Source organism: Trichosurus vulpecula, chromosome X, assembly GCF_011100635.1.
Source record: "Trichosurus vulpecula isolate mTriVul1 chromosome X, mTriVul1.pri, whole genome shotgun sequence".
Lineage (NCBI taxonomy): Eukaryota > Metazoa > Chordata > Mammalia > Diprotodontia > Phalangeridae > Trichosurus > Trichosurus vulpecula.
Window position 1 is genome coordinate 5,388,138 of NC_050582.1, and position 21,927 is coordinate 5,410,064.

General features: G+C 40.6%; 1 protein-coding gene across 1 annotated transcript in view; it reads right to left on the reverse strand.

Annotated features, from left to right (window-relative positions):
• The window catches only part of LRCH2 (leucine rich repeats and calponin homology domain containing 2), a 100,561-nt gene extending 78,940 nt beyond the window's left edge, over positions 1-21,621 (reverse strand). Inside the window, exon 1 of the mRNA XM_036740021.1 lies at positions 21,315-21,621. Within this exon, the coding sequence (XP_036595916.1) occupies positions 21,315-21,621 (307 nt within the window). The remainder of the gene's footprint in view (positions 1-21,314) is intronic.
• Positions 21,622-21,927: the final 306 nt, after the last annotated feature.

Below are 21,927 nucleotides of genomic sequence, written 5' to 3' on the forward strand. Positions count from 1 at the left end.
TCCAAGAGCCTACACCAAAAGCCTCCAAGAAAAACATAAACTGGTCTCAGGCCATGGAAGAGCTCAAAAAGGACTTGGAAAAGCAAGTTAGAGAAGTAGAGGAAAAATTGGGAAGAGAAATGAGAAGGATGCAAGAAAACCATGAAAAAAAAAGTCAATGACTTGCTAAAGGCGACTCAAAAAAATACTGAAAAAAAATTGAAGAAAACAACACTTTAAAAAATAGACTAACTCAAATGGCAAAAGAGCTCCTAAAAGCCAATGAGGAGAAGAATGCCTTGAAAGGCAGAACTAGCCAAATGGAAAAGGAGGTCCAAAAGACCACGGAAGAAAATACTACCTTAAAAATTAGACTGGAGCAGGTGGAAGCTAGTGACTTGATGAGAAATCAAGATATTATCAAACAGAACCAAAGGAATGAAAAAATGGAAGACAACATAAAATATCTCATTGGAAAAAACACTGACCTAGAAATAGATCCAGGAGAGATAATTTAAAAATTTTTTGGACTACCTGAAAGCCATGATCAAAAAAAGAGCCTAGATATCATCTTTCAAGAAATTATCAAGGAGAACTGCCCTGATATTCTAGAGCCAGGGGGTAAAATAGAAATTGAAAGAATCCACAGATCACCTCCTCAAATAGATCCCAAAAAAAACTCCTAGGAACATTGTGGCCAAATTTCAGAGCTCCCAGGTCAAGAAGAAAATACTGCAAGCAGCCAGAAAGAAACGATTTGAATATTGTGGAAAAACAATCAGGATAACAGAGGATCTGGCAGCTTCCACATTAAGGGATCGAAGGGCTTGGAATACGATATTCTGGAGGTCAAAGGAGCTAGGATTAAAACCAAGGATCACCTACCCAGCAAAACTGAGCATCATGCTCCAAGGCAAAACATGGACTTTCAATAAAATAGAGGACTTTCAAGCTTTCTCAGTGAAAAGACCAGAGCTGAATAGAAAATTTGACTTTCAAACACAAGAATCAAGAGAAGCACGAAAAGGTAAACAAGAAAGAGAAATCATAAGGGACTTACTAAAGTTGAACTGTTTTGTTTGCATTCCTACATAGAAAGATGAGGTGTATGATTCATGAGACCTCAATATCATAGTAACTGAAAGGAATATGCATATATATGTATATATATGTATATGTATATGTGTGTGTCTGTGTCTGTGTCTATGTATGTATATATGTAGGTGTATACACACACACACACAGGGCACAGGGTGAGTTGAATACGAAGGGATGATATCTAAAAAAAAATCAATTTAAGGGATAAGAGAGGAATATATTAAGAGAGGGAGAAAGGGAGAGATAGAATGGGGTAAATTATCTGGCATAAAAGTGGCAAGAAAAAGTGATTCTGTAGGAAGGGAAGAGGGGGCAGGTGAGGGGGAATGAGTAAATCTTGCTCTCATCGGATTTGACCTGAGGAGGGAATACCATACACACTCAATTGGGTATCTTACCCCACAGGAAAGAAGGAGGAAGAAGATAAAAAAGGGGGGATGATAGAAGGGAGGGCAGACGGGGGGAGGAGGTAATCAAAAACAAACACTTTTGAAAAGGGACAGGGTCAAGGGAGAAAATTCAATAAAGGGGGATAGGTTAGGAAGGAGCAAAACATAGTTAATCTTTCACAACATGAGTATTGTGGAAGAGTTTTACATAATGATATGCATGTGGACTATGTTGACTTGCTTGCCTTCTTAGGGACGGTGGTTGGGGAGGGAAGAGGGGAGAGAATTTGGAACTCAATGTTTTAAAAACAGACATTCAAAAACAACAACCAAAAAAAGTTTTTGCCTGCAACTAGGAAATAAGATATACAGGCAATGGGGCATGGAAATTTATCTTGCCCTACAAGAGAAGAAGGGAAAGGGGGATGGGAGGGGAGTGGGGTGACAGATGGGAGGGCTGACTGGGGAACAGGGCAACCAGAATATACGCCATCTTGGAGTGGGGGGAGAGTAGAATTGGGAAAAAAAAATTTGTAATTCAAACTTTTGTGAAAATCAATGCTGAAAACTAAATATATTAAATAAATTTTAAAAAAAATTTTTAAAAAGAGTCTTCATTGGTTTCCTGTTGTCTCTAGAATAAAATGGGAACTTTTCAGCTTCTCTTTTGAAGTCCTTTCTGATCCGGCTGCAGCCAATCTTTCCAGACTTAGCCCACACAAATTACTTCCCTTCAAACCCTCAGTGCTCTAGCCAAATCTGCCTACTAGCTAGCTGTTCCCTAGATGCAGCATTCCTTCTCCCATCTGTGTGGGGCCTATACTGCCCTCCTCATTTCCACCTCTTCCTAGCATTAAGTCTCACCCCATGTGCCTTTTCTGACCCCCTCCTAAGACAAGGGTTCTTGTTCTAAACCTCTTGGGTGTCATGGACCCCTTTAGCAGTCAGGTGAAATTTAGGGACCCCAAGAAGTGGCCAGCTCCATTCCAGGAACACCTGTCTGAAGGCACAAAGACTGGGATCATATGCAATCCAGCAGAAGGGCTAACAACTACAGTGATTCCAAAGTAGGGATAAATGTAAACAATGTTGTGAGATATGTGCTACAACTATAATTCGATATGAAAATATCTGTCATCTCAAACTGCAGACACAGTCACAGCTACTGTCAATACTCCTGTGTTTTATTGACATTCATAATTGACAGAAATGCTAAATTTCAGTTAGAGGTGAATGAAAATAAAGATGGCATTTTTTTGTCATCCAAGTTCATGGACCCCTTAAAATCTATGCATGGCCACCAGGCTAAGAGCCCTTGTCCAAGGAGAGTATGAGCTCCTTGAGGGAAGGAACTGCACTGTGTTTTGTCTTTGTATCCCTAGCATTTAGCACAGTACCTTGACCACAGAAATAGGCACTTAATTGCTTGCTGGATTAGACTGGATTCGAGGTGAACAAATTGGCACAGGACTATTGCCAGTTGCACAAGACTCTGCTCCCTAGGACGTCTGGCTGAAGGCAGTCCAAAAGACGCTTTTCAACAAAGATTAGCAATCTTTTGAAACTGGTGTGGTGCCAATTTGTCACCTCCTGTCCTTCTGTCCTGGAAGGAAAGGGAAGAGGTCAGGGCGTATACAACCCTTTAATCACATAGTCAGACTGCCTTTTTCCTGTCACTCAGTGAAGGAAACGGAGTTTGTGATGGGAAAAGGTGGTTTTGTGATCTGGGGAACATGAAGAAGGCCGGCTTGGATGAAGGATGACAATAAAGAACTCTGGACAACTGGAGGAGAGCTTGAAGGCCCAAGGAAACTAGTGAACCCAGGAGAACCCAAAAGGAAAAAGGAAGTGAGGACACAGGAAATCAAAGGAACCTACTGACCTCCTCATTTTGCCCAGGACTAGCAATCGCTATCCCCTGGAGTAATTACACTGAAATAACTTTCCCAGGCATGTCATGAGCTGCTGATGCTCCCCTTAATATGATGCATAGTGCCCTTGAAAAGATGTCTTTCAATTGCCAGACATTTATGAGTTTCCTTATTCTGTTTTGCCAATTTTTGACCAAGAAGGTAGAGATAGTAGGGGAACAGTGGTAGAGAGGGAGCAGTATAGTTTGTGCTGGAGTGTCTGGATACGCCCATATGTATCTGGTGGACTGTTAAAAATCAATTTAGTAGGCCAAGATGGCCGCATGAAGGCAGCATCTTACCAGAGCTCTCTCACAAGGTCTGTCAGATTCCTATAAAAAAGTGAATTTGAGCAGATTTGAGAGAGTCAGAAACCCCGAGCAGTCTGCCTGGGGCAAATTTCTGAGCTGGGAGAGTCTGAAACGCCAAAGGCACGAATCTGTAGGCTCGGAGAGAGCTCTACATGGGGGGCTGCTCCAGACCAAAGTGGAAGCAGCCGGCCCGGAAATCCACGTGGGAGACACGCTGGGAGAAAGCTGGGCGCCCCAAACCAACAGAGATCCCCAAGCCTCCCAACACAGGACCACAGTCTGTGGAAGCAAGGAGAGGCATCGCAACACCACCGGCCGGGAAAACACCTACTCCTGAGGCTTGCAGCCCGAAGAAATGAAACGCAGCTTCCGGTAGACATAATGGCCAGGTAAACGGCTCTAATCCCTCCCCGCCCTCACCCAGAGAATTCCTTGGAAAAAAAAAAAGAAACCTGGAACAGAGGAGAAAGAAATAGGGCTTCAGTGGTCAAATAGTAGAAATTCATTAGTCCCAGAGGGGCAGAGTCAGCAGGGGTCAATACCAGGAGCCCAGACGTAATCTTGCTCCCCCAGGGGAAGTGCCAGACATCAGGTCAAACAACAAACAGCTGAGACCATTGCCGAAGAGCAACAGTGCTGGAGAGCACCCATAGGGAGTGAGATGTCAGGGAGCCAGACGACTGCCCCACACCTCAGGAAACTGAAGGCTATAATTCTAGGCTCACAATCCCCAGAATAAGAAAGCTGGGACAGAGAGCCCTGAGCCCCAAAGGCAGAAATTTGTTGTAAGGCCAGGAAAAAGCAAACCAACAAACATGAAGAAGAACACAACAAAAAAACCAAGGACAACAGATTCTTTTTATGGAGACAGGCAGGATCACAATACCAATACAGAAGGGGTCAGCAATGACACTGTAGATACATCGGATACCTCAAAAGGGAAAATGAACTGGCCTCCAGCCCAAAAGGAACTGCTGGAAGAAATAAAGGAGGATTTTAAAATCCAAATTAGGGAGCTAAAAGAAAATATGGAAAAAATCCACTGATGAAATCAAGTCCCTAAAGAATAAGATTGGCGAAATGGCTATGGAGATTCAGAATCTAGAGAGAGAAAATGACAACCTGAGAGGCAAAGTCAACCAATTGGAAAAGGAGAGTCAAAAGCAAAATGAAAACACTAACTCATTAAAACTTAGAGTTGAGCGAGTGAAAGCTAATGAATCTATGAGGCACCAAGAAGTAGTAAAACAAAATGTAAAGAATGAAAAAATAGAAAAAAAAATGTGAAATATCTGATTGGGAAAAAAACTGACCTGGAAAATAGATCCAGGAGAGACAATTTAAGAGTTATTGGTCTACCGGAAATCCACGATGAAAAAAGAGCCTTGACAGTATCTTCGAAGAAATTACCAAAGACAACTGCCCAGAGGTCCTAGAACCAGAGGGCAAAATAGTCATTGAAACAATTCACCGATCATCCCCTGAAAGAGATCCCAAAGTGAAAACACCAAGAAATATTATAGCGAAATTTCAGAACTATAAACTGAAGGAGAAAATACTGCAAGCAGCCAAAAAAAAGCAATTCAAATATCGTGGAACTACAGTCAGGATCACGCAGGATCTCTCAGCTTCCACATTAAAAGACAGGAGAAATTGGAATATGATATTCCGAAGGGCAAAAGAGCTGGGACTACAACCAAGGACCAACTACCCAGCAAAACCAAGCATACTTTTTCAGGCAAGGGGATAGACATTCAATGAAATAAGGGAATTCCAGACCTTCCTGATGAAAAGGCCAGAACTCAATGGAAAATTTGATCTCCAAATACAAAACTCAAGAGAGACATAAAAAAGTAACCGGGGGGAAAACCCCCACAAACCTTATTAACCAATAAGGGCAGGTTGTCTGCATCTTTATGTGGGAGTATATCATCATTTGTGTGTTTCATATATATACATATATATGTCAGTCTTGAGAATGGTACAGCTATTATGACAATTGAAAGCAATACACATAGATTGTGAATGCCTGTATAAATTAACTGATGTAAAGACAAAAAACATAAGTAAGAGCTGTAAAGGGAGGGCTATGAGAGAAGAGGTAAGGAGGTGGTAGAAAAGGGTAAATTACACCAAATGAAGAGGCACAAAAACATATTATAATAGAGGGAAAGAAGGGAGGGAGAAGAGCAGTGTCTGAGCATCACTGTCATCTGATCTGGTTCAAGAAGGGAATAACAGACCCTGATAAGTTTAGAAATCTAACTTGACCTATGGGAAATAGAAGGGGAAGGGGGGAAAAAGGGAGGGGGTGGTCAGAAGGGAGGGGAGAAGTAGCAAGTGGTAAACGGTAAGATAAGGGAGGGGAATAAAGAGGGAGGGTAAACTGAGGAAGGTGGCGGTCAAAAGCAAAACTTTGTTGAGGAGGAGAAGGGGAAAAGGAGAAATAAAAGCATAAACAGGGGGAAATAGGATGCAGAAAAAGACACAGATAGAAATCATAACTCTGAACGTGAAGGGGATGAACTCTCTCATAAAACAGAAGCAGATAGCAGAACGGATTAAAAACCATAATCCTACAATATGCTGTTTACAAGAAACACATTTGAAACAGGGGGATACACACAGGGTAAAGGTAAAAGGCTGGAGTAAAATATATTGCGCCTCATCTAAAGTGAAAAAAGCAGGTGTAGCAATCCTAATCTCAGACAAAGCAAAAGTAAAGATAGATCTAATTAAAAGAGATAAGGAAGGACATTATATCCTGCTAAAAGGCACCATACACAATGAAGTAATATCATTGCTTAACATATATGCACCAAGTGGTAAGGCATACAAATTCTTACAGGAGAGGTTAAGGGAGTTACAGGAAGAAACAGACAGCAAAACTATAATATTGGAAGACCTCAACCTCCCCCTTTCTGAACTTGATAAATCTAACCTCCAAATAAATAAGAAAAAAGTTAAGGAGGTAAACAGAATTTTAGAAAAGGCACATATGATAGACCTCTGGAGAAAACTGAATGGGGATAAAAAGGAACATACTTTCTTCTCAGCAGTACATGGCACATACTCGAAATTGACCATGTACTAGGGCATAAAAACCTCACAATCCAGTGCAGAAAAGCAGAAGTAGTCGAAGCATCCTTTTCAGATCATGAAGCAATAAGAATTATTTTTAATAAAGAACCATGGAAAAATAAGCTAAAAACTAATTGGAAACTACATAATCTAATTCTAAAGAATGAATGGGCCAAAGAACAAATCAGAGAAACAATTAATAACTTCATTCAAGAGAATGACAATAATGAAACAACATACCAAAACTTATGGGATGCAGCAAAAGCAGTTCTTAGGGGAAGTTTTATATCCCTAAACGCTTACATGAATAAAATAGGGAAAAAGGAGATCAATGATCTGGGCACACAGCTGAAAAAGCTAGAAAAAGAACAAATTGAAAATCCCCAATTAAATACCAAATTAGAAATTCTGAAAATCAAATGAGAGATTAATAAAATTGAAACCAAGAAAACTATTGAATTAATAAATAAAACAAAGAGCTGGTTTTATGAAAAAGCCAATAAAATTGATAAACCTTTGGCCAATTTGATTAAAAAAAAGAAAGAAGAAAATCAAATTACCAGTATCAAAAATAAAAAGGGTGAGGTCACCTCTAATGAAGAGGAAATCAAAATAATAATTAGGAAATATTTTGCCCAACTGTATGCCCATAAATTTGACAACCTTAGAGATATGGATGAACATCTACAAAAACATAAACTGCCCAGGTTAATAGAAAAAGAAGTAAAATTTCTAAATAACCCCATCTCAGAAAAAGAAATTGAGCATGCCATCAATGAACTCCCTAGGAAAAAATCTCCAGGGCCAGATGGTTTTACATGTGAATTCTATCAAACATTTAAAGAACAACTAATTCCAATACTTTGTAGACTATTTGGGAAAATAGGTGAAGAAGGAGTCCTACCAAATTCTTTTTATGACACAAATATGGTACTAATACCCAAACCAGGTGGAGTCAAAACAGAGAAAGAAAATTATAGACCAATTTCTCTAATGAATATTGATGCAAAAATTTTAAATAAAATATTAGCAAAAAGATTGCAGCAACTCATCACGAGAATAATACACTATGACCAGGTAGGATTTATTCCAAGAATGCAAGGCTGGTTCAATATTAGGAAAACTATTAGCATAATTGACCATATCAACAACAAAACTAGCAGAAACCATATGATCATCTCAATAGACGCAGAAAAAGCCTTTGACAAAATACAACACCCATTCCTATTAAAAACACTAGAAAGCATAGGAATAAATGAAACCTTCCTTAAAATTATAAATAGTATCTACCTAAAACCATCAAGAAGCATTATTTGTAATGGGGATAAGCTAGATGTATTTCCAATAAGATCAGGGGTGAAACAAGGATGTCCATTATCACCCCTATTATTCAATTTGGTACTAGAAACATTACCTATAGCAATAAGAAAAGAAAAAGAAATTAAAGGAATTAGAACAGGAAAAGAAGCAACTAAATTATCACTTTTTGCAGATGATATGATGATTTATTTAGAGAATCCTAGAGAACCAAGTAAAAAACTACTTGAAATAATAAACAAATTTAGCAAAGTTGCAGGATATAAAATAAACCCACATAAATCCTCAGCATTTCTATACATTACTGACAAAGCCCAACAGCAAGAGATAGAAAGAGAAATTCCATTCAAAGTTACTGCAGACACTATAAAATATTTGGGAGTCTATTTGCCAAGACAAACCCAGGGCCTACATGAACATAACTATGAAACACTTTGCACGCGAATAAACTCAGATCTGAATAAATGGAAAAATATCAGTTCCTCATGGTTAGGCCAAGCTAATATAATAAAAATGTCAATTTTACCTAAATTAATCTATCTATTCAGTGCCATACCAATCAAACTACCAAAGAATTATTTTACGGAGCTGGACAAAATTATAACAAAATTCATTTGGAAAAACAAGAGGTCTAGAGTATCTAGGATATTAATGAAAAGACATGCTAGAGATGGTGGCTTAGCCACACCAGATATTAAACTGTACTACAGAGCAGCAGTCATCAACACTGCCTGGTACTGGTTAAGAAACAGGGGTGTGGATCAGTGGAATAGGATAGGTACACAAGCAGGTGAAATCAACAAATTTAGCAATCTACTCTTTGATAAACCCAAAGAGGCCAGCTTCTGGGCTAATAATTCACTATTTCACAAAAACTGTTGGGAAAATTGGAAAATGGTAGGGCAGAGACTGGGCATAGACCAATATCTTACACCATATACCAAAATAAAGTCATAATGGGTTCATGATTTAGGAGTAAAGGCTGATACCATAAGTAATTTGGGAGAGCAAGGAATAGTTTACTTATCAGATTTATGGAAAAGAAAAGAATTCATGACCCAACAAGAGATAGAGAGCATTACAAAATGCAAAATGGATAATTTTGATTATGTTAAATTGAAATGTTTTTGTACAGAAAAAGCCAATGCAACAAAAATTAGGAGGGAAGCAGAAAATTGGGAGAAAATCTTCACAACTAGTATCTCTGATAAAGGCCTCATTTCTAAAATATACAGGGAACTGAGCCAAATATATAGGAATACAAGCCATTCCCCAACTGAGAAACGGTCAAAGGATATGAACAGGCAGTTTTCAGAGGAAGAAATTAAAGATATCTATAGGCATATGAAATAATGCTCTAAATCACTACTGATTAGAGAAATGCAAATCAAAACAACTCTTGGATACCACATCTCTCCTGTCAGATTGGCTAAAATAACCAAAACAGGAAAATGATAAATGCTGGAGAGGATGTGGGAAAATTGGAACATTGTTGCATTGCTGGTGGAGTTGTGAGATGATCCAGCCATTTTGGAGAGTAATTTGGAACTATGCCCAAAGGGCCACAGGAATGTTCATACCCTTTGACCCAGCAATACCACTTCTAGGGTTGTATCCCAAAGAAATCACACAAGCGGGAAAAGGACTCATATGTACAAGGATATTTATAGTGGCTCTTTTTGTGGTAGCCAAGAATTGGAAATCAAAGGAATGCCCATCAATTGGGGAATGGCTGAACAAGCCGTGGTATATGAAGGTAATGGAATACTATTGTGCCATAAGAAATGGGGATGATGCAGACTTCGTAACAACCTGGAAAAACCTACACGACATAATGCTGAGTGAGCGGAGCAGAGCCAGGAGAACACTGTACACAACCACAGATATATGGATTCCGTGAGGACCAACCCTGACAGACTTTGCTCTTCTCAGCAACACAAGGTGCAGGCACAACTCCAAAGGACTCATGATGGAGAATGCTATCTACATCCAGAGAAAGAACTATGAAGTTTGAATGCAGATTGAGGCACACTACATGCTCGCCTTTTTCTCTTCTCTTTTGTTTTTGTTTTTGGGTTGTTTTTTTTTGTTTGTTTTGGTTCTGTTTCTTCTTTCTCATGACTCATTCCATTGGTCATAATTCTTCTCCGCAACTTGACTGGTGTATAAATTAATTCAATGCGAAGTTATTCATGGTAGTTATATGAGATTCCATGCCGTCTTGGTGAGGGAGGGGGGAGGAAGGGGAGAAAATCTGGAACTCAAAATTATGTAGAACCGTCCGCTGTAAACTAAAAATAAAAATAAATATTAAAAAAATCAATCTAGTAGAATGCTGAAGCATGAAAGCATTAGGAAATCAGGGGAAGTAAAGACCAATGCTCAGGGTGTCATCTCTTCTGTGTCCAGGTCACAGATGCCAAGGAACAAAAAAGTCTGGAAATATTGCATATGGTGTCATTTTCAGAGTCCAAAATTTCTTCTTAAATTTCTCCTCCTCCAATGGAAGCTCATACCCTTTTTAATCTGTCCTCACAAGCAACAGACACAAGTTTACCATGATTCCCAATATGCGTCTTCAAATACTTGAAGTATATTTCCACTACCTGGTCAGTTCTTCTGCACTTTCTTTCTTTTTCTCATTGAGTCGATGTAACTAGATCTTATTCTATCATCCCATCAGACCATTTCTTCTGGACCTTATCAAGCATATCCAAATCACACTTCTGTCACAGAGCTTATAACTAAAGACTAGTACTATTTCATTTCTCTAACACTCTGGCAATGAGGAGTTTCACATAAATTAATTCTGAAAATAACTGAAGCTTAACCCTTCAAGTCCCAAGACTTTGAACTGTAACCCCTGTGGGCAAAGACCTTTGTAAAATGTGCTATGCACCTGACCAACTTGTGACACCAAATATACGGATCACAATGTAGCCTCTTCTTAATGACTCCCAATAGTTCTAAACTCTGATTACCATGCAGTGATGCCCTACACAGGTACAAATAACTGGTAACTTCTATGCAAAGTGACTCCAGAGAGCTGCCACTGGGGTCTTTTCTCAGTGGCTTTTTCCTTTTGGAACCTCCCATCCCTCCCAGCAGCTGGCATGGTTTTGTGGTAGGGAAGGGCCTCTCTCTAGCCCCTTCAGCATGTCCCTTCCAATGTAAGGGAGGAGGGTAGAGAAGGAAGGGAGGCAGGATTTATTAAGCACCTATTATGTACTAGGCAGTGTGCTAAGCACTTTACAAATATTACCTCACTTGATCCTCATAAAGCCTAGGAGGTAGGTGCTATTCTCATCCCCATTTTACAGTTGAGAAAGCTGAGGCAAACAGAGGTTAAGTGATTTACTTAATGTCATACAGAGTTAGTAAGCATCTGACGCCAAATGTGAATTCATGTCTTTCTTCCTAATTCTAGGTCTAACATTTTATTTACTGTGCCATGTAGCTGTCTCTAGCTGAGAGACCAAATAACTAAATTCCAAGAATTAGAGAACTGTAATCTAACGAAATTAAAATAAAATAGTAGACATTAAAAATTATCTTAGTTGCAATATACGGGATGTTCTGGAATGGCTGACGACTGGGATACCATTACAATAAGTTAACGAGCCTCAGGACAGAGGAACGTGAGAGATAGTTTGAGCAATGACAAGAAGAAAACCATTAGCCTGAGCACTGCAGGGGAGAAAGATGAGTATCAAAAATCATTCCCAGATTTCAGACTTGGGAGGACAGTACAATGATCACACTATCGAAAATGATAGGAATATCGTACAGAAGGAAGACAAGATATTCTAAGTCTCACTCGATGTATGGGGATAGGAAATACATTCAACTAGAAAGATTCTAAAAACAGTGGGAATTCCTACAATGGCTAGAGGGGGAATCACAGATTTAAAGCTAAAAGCAACTATAGAGGCCACCAAGTCCGATCGCTTCATCTTACAAATGAGAAAACTGAGGCTGAAAGAGGTTATGACTTGCCCAGGGTCAGACAATTAAATAAATGTCTGAAGCAGGATTTGAATGCAGGTCCTTCCTCCAAGTCCAGGTCACTATCCACTATGCAACCTAACTGCCAATCTCAAAGCTAAAATGTACACTGGAGAGACACCCGAATCCAACTCCCCTGATTTTACCTATAAGGAGGCTGTGTACCCAGAGGGGCAAAGTAAGCTACCCAGAGTCACAGCACTAGATAGAAGATGAAGCAAAACTAAAAACTCCCTGCTCTTACTGCTGTAGAACATTAACACTCACCTGTGTCACACACCCACCACACACACCACACACACTCACACACCCAATTAAATGAGCATTTAGTTAGTACTCCTTTTCTCAAATAGCTGTTACAAATAACATTTCATATGCGTGTTTTAAAAAACACTATAAAATTATTTATGAAAACTGCTAAAAATGCAAAGACAATCAGTCTCTTCAAGGAAAATTGCATTTGAATAATTCATTTACATGAATCATTCTTCAAGTGATGAGAAACATATAATGTCCCCAAACTGGGACTAAACTGTCCAAAAGCTTCTAGTTAAATGCTTTACCATCAAGTCAATCAGGTGGACGGAGAAGATCAAAAAGAGATGCCTGTTTGTGTCAGCGAACATACAGACCTAGACAACAAGTCCAGGCACTCAAGTTACAGAATGGGACTAGTTGCAGAAGCCAAGGGGGACCGTTATTTCCATCAGACTGGCAGCTGAAACCATCCCCATGTGCTGTTTTTCCCATTAAAAAGCAGGGTCTGGCTGACTTTTCTGTTTGTACCGCCAGTTGTCAGTACAGTGATTTTTGAACATGGTAAGTGCTTAATAAATGCTTTGTTCATTTATTTGCTCACATTGGACTGGTTCACTAAGCCACATGGTTACTTGACTGTCTGGCCTTCTCCTTGGTAACTCCTCCTTTGGTTAGTGGTGGGAGTGGGGATATGTGCCATAGTCACTTAGTGCCTTCCCTCTTGACTATTTCAAATTTAATATGTATATAGCCTGTTTGTACATATTTGCTTGCAAGTTATCTCCCCATTAGACTGTAAATTCCTTGAGGGCAAGGACTATCTTTTCCCTTTTTTCCCAGTGCTTAGCACAGGTGCTTAATAAATGTCTCGTGACTGGCTGACATCTTTCTCATTTTTCTTTTAAATGAAGTACAGGTCAGCAAACTTCGGCCAGACACCACCTGTCTTTGTTCAGCCCTTGAGCTAAGCATAGTTTTTACATTTTTAAATAAACTTTTGTTATATTTAAAATGTAAAAAACTATTCTTAAGTCAGTGGCCCCAAAACTGGTTGCTACATGTTTTTGGTCCTCAGGCCACAGTCTGCAGGCTCCAGTTTGCCAACCCCTGAAGTAGAGGATGAATCTGAGTTCTGATCGTGATCAGAAAAACTCCCTGTGATCATGCTATACATATCAAAGGCATATATACACACAAAATTAAGGCCAAGGGCTTTGGGTTAACATTTTATCCTGGTTTTGTAGGATTTTATTTATATTAAAGAACTGAAAAAGCAGTAAGAACTGCTCCTTTTAAAAAGAATTATACATACACATATAAGAAATTAAATGTTATTTTTAAACAAAAATTCTTTTGCACTGACAACATACAAATATTCTTTAAAAGCATACTTTGGCCATCATCAGCTATGTTATCACAAACATGTTAACACAGTAGACATTAAGCAGAATTCAATTACTTTCTATACCCTGGAGCCAAAACGATGGAAAACTGATCACTAAAAAAAAGAATGAATCTCTCTCACAAGAACTAACCATACACAGGCTATCGAACTTAGCAAAAGCAAAAAGAACAGGTATCTTAAAACAGTCAAACCATATACACATGATATCTATAAAGAGCTTTGCAAACTTCAAAATGCTATAATTGCTGGCTATTCTTATTAAATATATACATGTTATATGCTGATGTATATTCTCAAATTTTTTATCCTCAAGGGGGAAACTAGATTACTGTGTGTGTATATATGTATGTGGATATAGATATAGATATATGGATGGATGGAGGGATGGATGGATGGATGGATAGCTGTAGTAACTAGAGGTGCAATGTAAATCAGCCATGTGATGTCGTTACCCAAAAATGTTCATATCAGCCTAAGGAGTCTTTTTTCTGGACCTGTGATTTTGGTACAGAGAAATACCCGGTGAGGAATCTCCCTCTACCAACACAGATCTATTTCTGCTCTGCAGTTTGCAGTCATAGTCTTCTGCAATGAAAGCTGAAGTTACTTGGCCAGTGTCACACAGTCAGTATGTGTCAGAGGCAGGACTTACAAGCCACATTTTAAGAGGGACATCAACAAGCTGAAACACATGCAGAGGAAAGCCACTATGGTGGTTAAGAGGACTGAAGGGATAGCTGAAGTAACGGGGCAAGTACAGTGTGATAGAGACTAACCAGTCTATCAACAATTTCCAGCTCTACGAATCACTTACCTTCAATGTCCCTCAGTTTCTTAATTTGAAAAATGGGGATGATAAAATTTGTATTACCTAATTTTACAAGGTTGTTGTGAATATCAAATATATGCACTATCCAAATGTTAGCTACTATTTTTGGTTTTTTTTTTTAACACAGACAAGGAAAATTGGAAGAGGACACAGTAGTGTCTTCACCTAGGGGAAGTTCTGTCAAGTGAACAGGATTCCACTGACCCCACAGGATCAGTGAAGAAAAGTTACAAGGAGGCAGATTTTGGCTCAATATAAGAACTGGGCAGGCTGCCCCATCATTTGTAACAGACATGCAGAGAAGAGATAAGCATTTGTCAGGTATGTTGTAAAGGGAAATTATTTATCAGCTGAGGAGAGCAGAGAGTTATTATTCACAGGAAGGCTGACTGCTTCAATCCAAGTCAAAAATATGAGGCCCAACTCTGTGCCCTACATTAATATTATTTTGAAAAAGATCAGAAGGCATGGTCTATGCAAAATTACATTTCATTGGGCCAACAAGTAGAAGGGCTCCCCCAGTACAAAACTCATTGTTAAACTGGAAGGATGAACGGTGTAGTATTGGAATTGCCCAAGTTTAGCCAGAGTGATGTGGCAATGAGTGCCTTAGCTGCTGGAATATTATTCCTGCTTGGGGAAAGATGGGGGGGGGGAAGTAGATTACTAATTAGATTATAATAGAGATAATAACAGAGTTTACTAATATTCTAAAAGAAAAAACTGCTAAAATTCCAATTTGGAAACAGCTCCAGTACTTTGAACAGATGGCCAATAGAAAGGCATATAAGCCAAAAAACCAAGTGAAAAATAGTAGACTTGAATAAAAATAAACTATGGTCCACATAATGTGGGTAAACTTAAATGTAGCATAAAAGAGCTGGGGGCAAGAGGAGACCACAAGTTAGAACCCAAGTCAAGGTGATTTAGATGCTCTATCAAAGTCATCCTTCCTTCCTTATTATCAGGATTGATCGCAGCTTTTATATTTTCATATTTAATAACAGTTTGGTAGCCACATCTTCAGAACACGTAGTCTAGAGAAGATCAATGAAAAGTCAGATCTAGGGCCAGCTAGGTGCTACAGTGTAGAGAAGATGGGCCTTGGAGTCAGGAGGACCTGAGTTCAAATTTGACCTCAGACACTTAACCCTAGCTGTGTGACCCTGGGCAATTAATCTCCATTGCCTCACAAAAAAGTCAGATCTATTTACTCTAGAGACAAGTTATGGAGCAAAATATTTATAGTCAAATATATGAAGGCTATAAATGACTTGCACAGGATGCATGCATGACAAAACTAGAAAAAACAGTTTTAAATTATAGCAAAAAAGAAGTTGGGCATAAGGTAGAACTTCTTGAGAATATAGTCCCCCAAAAATGATAGTAAAATGAAGTTGATTTTTCTATCTCATCTGAAAATCTTTTACAGGGTAGTATAACAGATAGAGGGCTAAACCAGAGTCAGCAAAGTCTGGTTTCAAACCCTGCCTTTGATACTTAATGGCTATGAGACCCTAAAGCACTTTGCTTCTAAGTCTGATTTCCTTCATCTGTAAAGTGGGAATAACATGTCCTTCACAAAACTGTTGTGAGGATTAAATGAGATAATATATGTAGGGAATTTGAAAGTCCAACTCTACTACTAGTAACAAATCAGCAGAGCCTCCAGGCTGCTTAATGAGGGTCAAGCCCAGCCAGGTCAGAAAAAAAAAAACAGGGCAGGTTAAAGATAATCAGTATTGGAATTGGGCTTATGAATGGTGAAGAAGGGAGGGAGGGAAGGAGGGAAGGAAGGAAGAGAAAGAAAAAGAAAAGAGGGAACTACTGCGAAAAAGAAAACGATACAATAATTTGAGGAGGTCCTGTGAAATTGCATAGATACTAACAATAAAGGCTATAACAAATATTTACCAAGAACAAAGATGGGTCTAGCTTGTTAATGTTATAGAATAGCCACAGACAGGAAATTGATAATGCAGAATCAAAGGCCATAGCCACCACCATTCATGGAATTAAGAGTTCTGAAAATGCCATTTTCCAACATGACATAGAGTACCAGCACATTAAAAAATCCAACTCAACAAACATTCTTTAAGCACTTAATTGTGTACAAGGCACTGTGCTCATCAATGCCTCTCATTGCCGGCTCTAACTTAGTAGATAACTCTTAAGGCTGCATGAGACTCATTGAGGTCATACAACTGGTGAGTGTCAAAGGTGAGATTTGAACCCAGTTTTCCTTACTCCAAATGCAACACATAATCACTTCACTGTTTCATGAACAGTGTGCATGTTTCTGTGCTAGCAATATAATGATGAAAAACACTCAATCCATGCCCTCAAGGATCTGAAATCTATGAAGTTTTTTTTCTTGCCTTCTCAATGGGTGGGAGAGGGGGAGGAAAGGTGAGAATTCAGAACTAAAAAGAAAATCCAACTGAGTTAAATCTAAGGGGGAGATAAGATATATACACAAATAAACACAATTCAAGACAGAATGTAATAAGTGTAAAGAAGTATCCAGGCAACATGCCATTTGTAAATGTGAAGATGGGAAGCTCCATTTCAGCTGAGAAGATAGGTAAAGGCTTGAGGAGGAGATACCAACTTGTTGGGCCTTCAAGTAAGCTGATTTCCTAGGCAATGCTGCAGAAAGCATATGTTCAAGGCATGGGGAATGGCCATCCCCTAAGACAAGATCAGAGGATGGCTAGAACATAAGAAAGCCAGGAGGTTATGTTGGAGTCAAGTTGGGAAGGGCATTAAAAGTCAGGCTGAGGTGAAAGGGAATCACAGAAGGGTTTTGAGCAGCCAAGTGATTTGGTCAGATTTGTGAATTAGGATGACTTTGGTAGTTATGTTAAGAATGGTTTACTGAAAGAAGAGAGTGGAGAAAGGGTGAAAGAGGGTTATTTATTAAAGTCAAGGCCTGAAATACAGCTAGAAACAATGCATATAGGTACAAAGCAGAGGGCTGGGAGAGAAATTGTGGAAGAAGAATAGACAAAACTTAGCCAGTCAGTCAGTCAATCAAAGGATGCAGGAGGTGAGGGAAAGAGTCAAAGACGAGCCTGAGATCTGAAGTACAGTTAGCAGCCATCACAAGAAATCAGGAAGGTGAAAGGAAGAGGAGGTCGGTAGGTTTTAGGGGAAAGATAATGTTTCGGACACGTCGTTTGAGAACTTACAAGGACACTGATGGTTAGTAGCAGCATAAATAATACCAATAATAGCTAACATTTATAGAGCACTTTATACCAATCTCATTACAACAACTCTGGGAGGTAAGTGCTGTTATTACCCCAATTTTGGTGAGGAAACTGAGGCAAAGAGAGGCTAAGTGATTTGCCCTGGGTCACAAAACCCCAGCGTCTGAGACCAAGAGGGAGCTAGCAGACAGAAAAGAGGAGAAGCAGAAGAGAACAGTATCACAGAAGCCAAGGAAAGTCAAACTAGCAACAAGGGGAGAAGGAGCAACACAAGATTTTGCAGCAAGTTCAAGAAAGATCCAAAAATAAAAACATCAACAACGTGCAACATTATTAAAAACTATACATTAACCAAAGTTTAAAATCAAATTAACAAAGAGAAAGACTTCATGGGATTTCATCTGTGCACTCTGGGGATGCCACAGTTTAAGAAGGACATCAACAAGCTGTCCAGAGGAAAGGAACCAAGATGGCAAAGGGATCCATGTCATATGAGAAGCATCTAGAGGAACTAGGGATGTTTTCCCGGGAGAAGAGAAGAATGAGGAGTGACCTGAAAGCAGTATTCAAATATCTCAGGGGCTGGAACGTGGAAGAGGAATTAGATTTGTTCTGTTTGGCACTAGACTGCAGAACCAGGGGTAATGGGGGGGGGCAGTTGCAAAAGGTCAATTTGGGCTTGATGTCAGGTGAAAAAAACATTCTAAGCCATCAGAGCTGCTCCAAAGTAGAACAGTTGGACTTGAAAGAGGATCCATTCCCTTTCCTTGGGAGTCTTCAAGCAGAGCCAAATGACCACTTGTTAGATATTTCATAGTGGTAATTCCTTTCAGGGATATATTGGACTAGAGGTAAAGTTCGCTATACCTAATTTTGACTTTTAAACTCTCTAATAAATCTGGGAAAACAACTACCTGGAAAGGAGACAACAGGATCTTGGAAGCTTCTAAATTCTAAATACTAAATTGGTTTGCTAAATGTATGTACAATTCTAGGAATCCCAAAATGAACAAAAGAATCATATATGTCAGGCCAATCACTGCACAAATATTTACCCACTGCCTTCTGTGAGCAAAGGACAGGATAGTTGCGGGGAGGAGAGGAGATTCAGGCCCTTTCAAGGAGTGTGTGATCTAGTCAAAGGAATCAAACATAAAGACAGGACTAGCAGATATCTAAGCTCTCTTCTAGCTCTAAAGTCCTTGATTCTATGATTTTGTAGGAAAAAAGAAAACAAGAAAGGTAGTATAAATACCAAATGTGTCATGTATACAATACAGGAGTCCAAAAGAAGAAAAGTTCACTGTTGGCTGGAATTGTCAAGGAGGATTTCACAAACAAAGCAAGCTAAACCTGGAAAAAAAATGTGTGCACAAGTTAGGTAGGTGGACAAAAGGGAGGAAAAGAAACAATCTGTACAATTTTCTAGAGAGGATTAATGAATGTGACTGGAACAGAGTGCTGGAAAAGGGCACCACGGTTAGGGGAGACCGGTCAGAAAGGTCCACGCAGTGGAGGTCCACAATAAGCAGGCTAAGTTGGACCTTTATCCTAAAGGTAATAGGGAACCACTGGAAGTTCATACTTTCACTTCTGCGTAATGAAGTTGTACAGAACAATCCCTTCCTTAAGCATCCTCAGAAAGGACCAAATACAAACAAGAACATGATAACAAAAAAGTGACTTTAATATCTATTTGTGATGTTTGGGCAATACTTTCAATGTGAAAGAAAAAACATTTAGCAAGCTCCGCAAATTACATATCCACCCCTAAAAGTCAATTTAATAATAACAAACACTTGTTATGAAGGCTTTCCAGGTTCAAAAGTATTTTGCCTTATCTGATCTCAAAGAACTTTTTATTTTCCTTCTGTGCTTCTAGAACAATTTGTATTATATTTATCTGTGCACGTGCCTTCTGACATGACATCTGACATCCAATAGGTTTTAAGAACCATAACTTAGGACTACTGCACAGAGGGGCCTTTAAATCACAAGTCTTTGTTTCATGAATGAATTGAAAGTAGCGGTCCTTAAGAAAGGGTTCCAGGTTAAATCCTAATCACAGAATTATAGAGCTAAAAGGGAAAAGGGATCGCTTCTGCTTTGTTTTCTCTTCTGAGCAACCACTTCAGCACCCTGAAGCAGCAGCAACTGAGTACTTGAACTCAGAAGTTCTCAGTAAGTCATTTTTCAGTCTCTTTTTTGACCCCTTTCTGGGGGTTTTCTTGGCAGAGATACTGGAGTGGTTTGCCATTTCCTTCTCCAGATCATTTTACAGGTGAGAAAACTAAGGGAAACAGGCTGAAGTGACTTGTTCAGGGTCACACAGCCAGTAAGTGTCTGAGGTCAGAGTTGAACTTCCTGACTTCCAGCCCCACACTCTAGCCATTGACCTGGGCTCAAATCCTAACTCTGCCATGTGAATTTGGGCAAACAAGCTTTCTGGGCCTTGGTTTCATTATCCGTAAAAATCAGGAAAATTATTCTCATACTACCTTACAGGACTGTCTAGAGGACAAAATGCAAAGCCTTGATAATGTAAGCTAATATTACACCTTGATTTTCTGGATTTCCAGACATTCAACACGCTAAAATCTTGTTCTACAAATAAATGGTCTTTTATTGTCTCTCATTAACAGCAAATTTACAGGCAAGCCTAAATGCTTTAGAATCACCATATCTATTTCCGAACAATTAAAGCAATTTCATCTGTGATTTAACTCTGCATAGAAAATGGAAGAGAGAGCACAAAACTAAAGAACAAGCCAAGTGACCTTTTCATCAGACGCTTAAAAATAATCAACCCCAAGGAGAAAATGCAATACAGGACAGAGATTAGTAGAAAATAAGTATTTGAAGAATTCTAAGAACACTGGGTGGTCACTGCTAAATGAAAACAATATAACACTTATCTTCTCAGTCAAAATGCTAATACCTAACACTGATAGCGGCACTTGGAGGTCCGTAAAACGATTAACACGGGGTTAGCACATAGTAGGCCCTTACTTAATCGATGCTGGCTGATGGACTTAACATAGAATGTCTAATTTGATCCCGGTAACTTTATGGGGGAAGGCTTTTTTTTCTTTTAAATTTTGCCATGTTCCGTTCGCTTTCTCCTTCTAAATTTAATTGTAAGGTTCTGGTATAACCCAAAATAAGCAAGCCCCCCCCCCATCAGACATCGCTGAGTAACTAAGTGACGTGATTTCATTTGTTCCAAGGGCACCGATCAATCCAAGCAGGAGCGCCAATGCCCCAGCACCAGCTCCACTCCGAGGGCGGACGGAGCTCAGAGGGATGGGAGACGCCTGGGACAATGAGGAAACCCGGAATGTTCGGGGATAACAAACAAAAACGCGAAGGGGAAGGGGCTGGGGCACCGGGGGAACGCGAGCCCCTGCGGCCCTCGGGCACCGGGGGAGGGGGAGGGACCCAGGGGGGCTCTCTCCCAGCCAGGTGCCAACGCCCGCGCCCCCGCCACGCCCCGGCAGCCTCCCCGCCCCGGCCCCGGCACCTGCTTGCGTGGTGTCGGTGAGGTCGTAGCCGCAGCCCGGGAAGTCACGGAGCTTGCGGCCGCTGAGGCTCAGGATGCCCGACGTGCCCGCCTCCTCCAGGGCCCGGTCCAGGCTTCGGCCGGCCGCCGGCGGGGGCTGCAGGCTCCCCGGGGGCCACTGCGGCCCGCCCGAGAAGGGCTGGCTGAAGACAGCCGGCCCGGGGCCCGGGCCCGCCCCCGGACCCGCCCCCGCCCCCGCCGCGGCCGCGGGCCCGGGAGCCGGACTGCCCCCGCCGCCTCCGCCGCCGCTGCCCTGACTCGCCGCCATGTTCCCGGGAGCGAGCGGGCGAGTGTGGCTCGTGTGTGTGCGTGGGTGTGTGTGTGCGTGCGAGTACGGGGGGGGGGGGGTAGGAAGAGAGAGACAGAGAGAGAGAAGAAAGGGACCGACACACAGACAGACAGACAGACAGACGGGGGAGAAGAAAGAGAGAAAAAGCAAGAGAGAGGGCCAAGGCGACGAGCCCCCGCTACAATACTCCTGGCCGAGCGGGGGCTGTGGGGTGTGGAGCGCGGGGGGTGCGCATGCGCCGGATGGGCGCCGGCGGGCGGGGGGCGCGAGAGGCGGGGCGGGGCG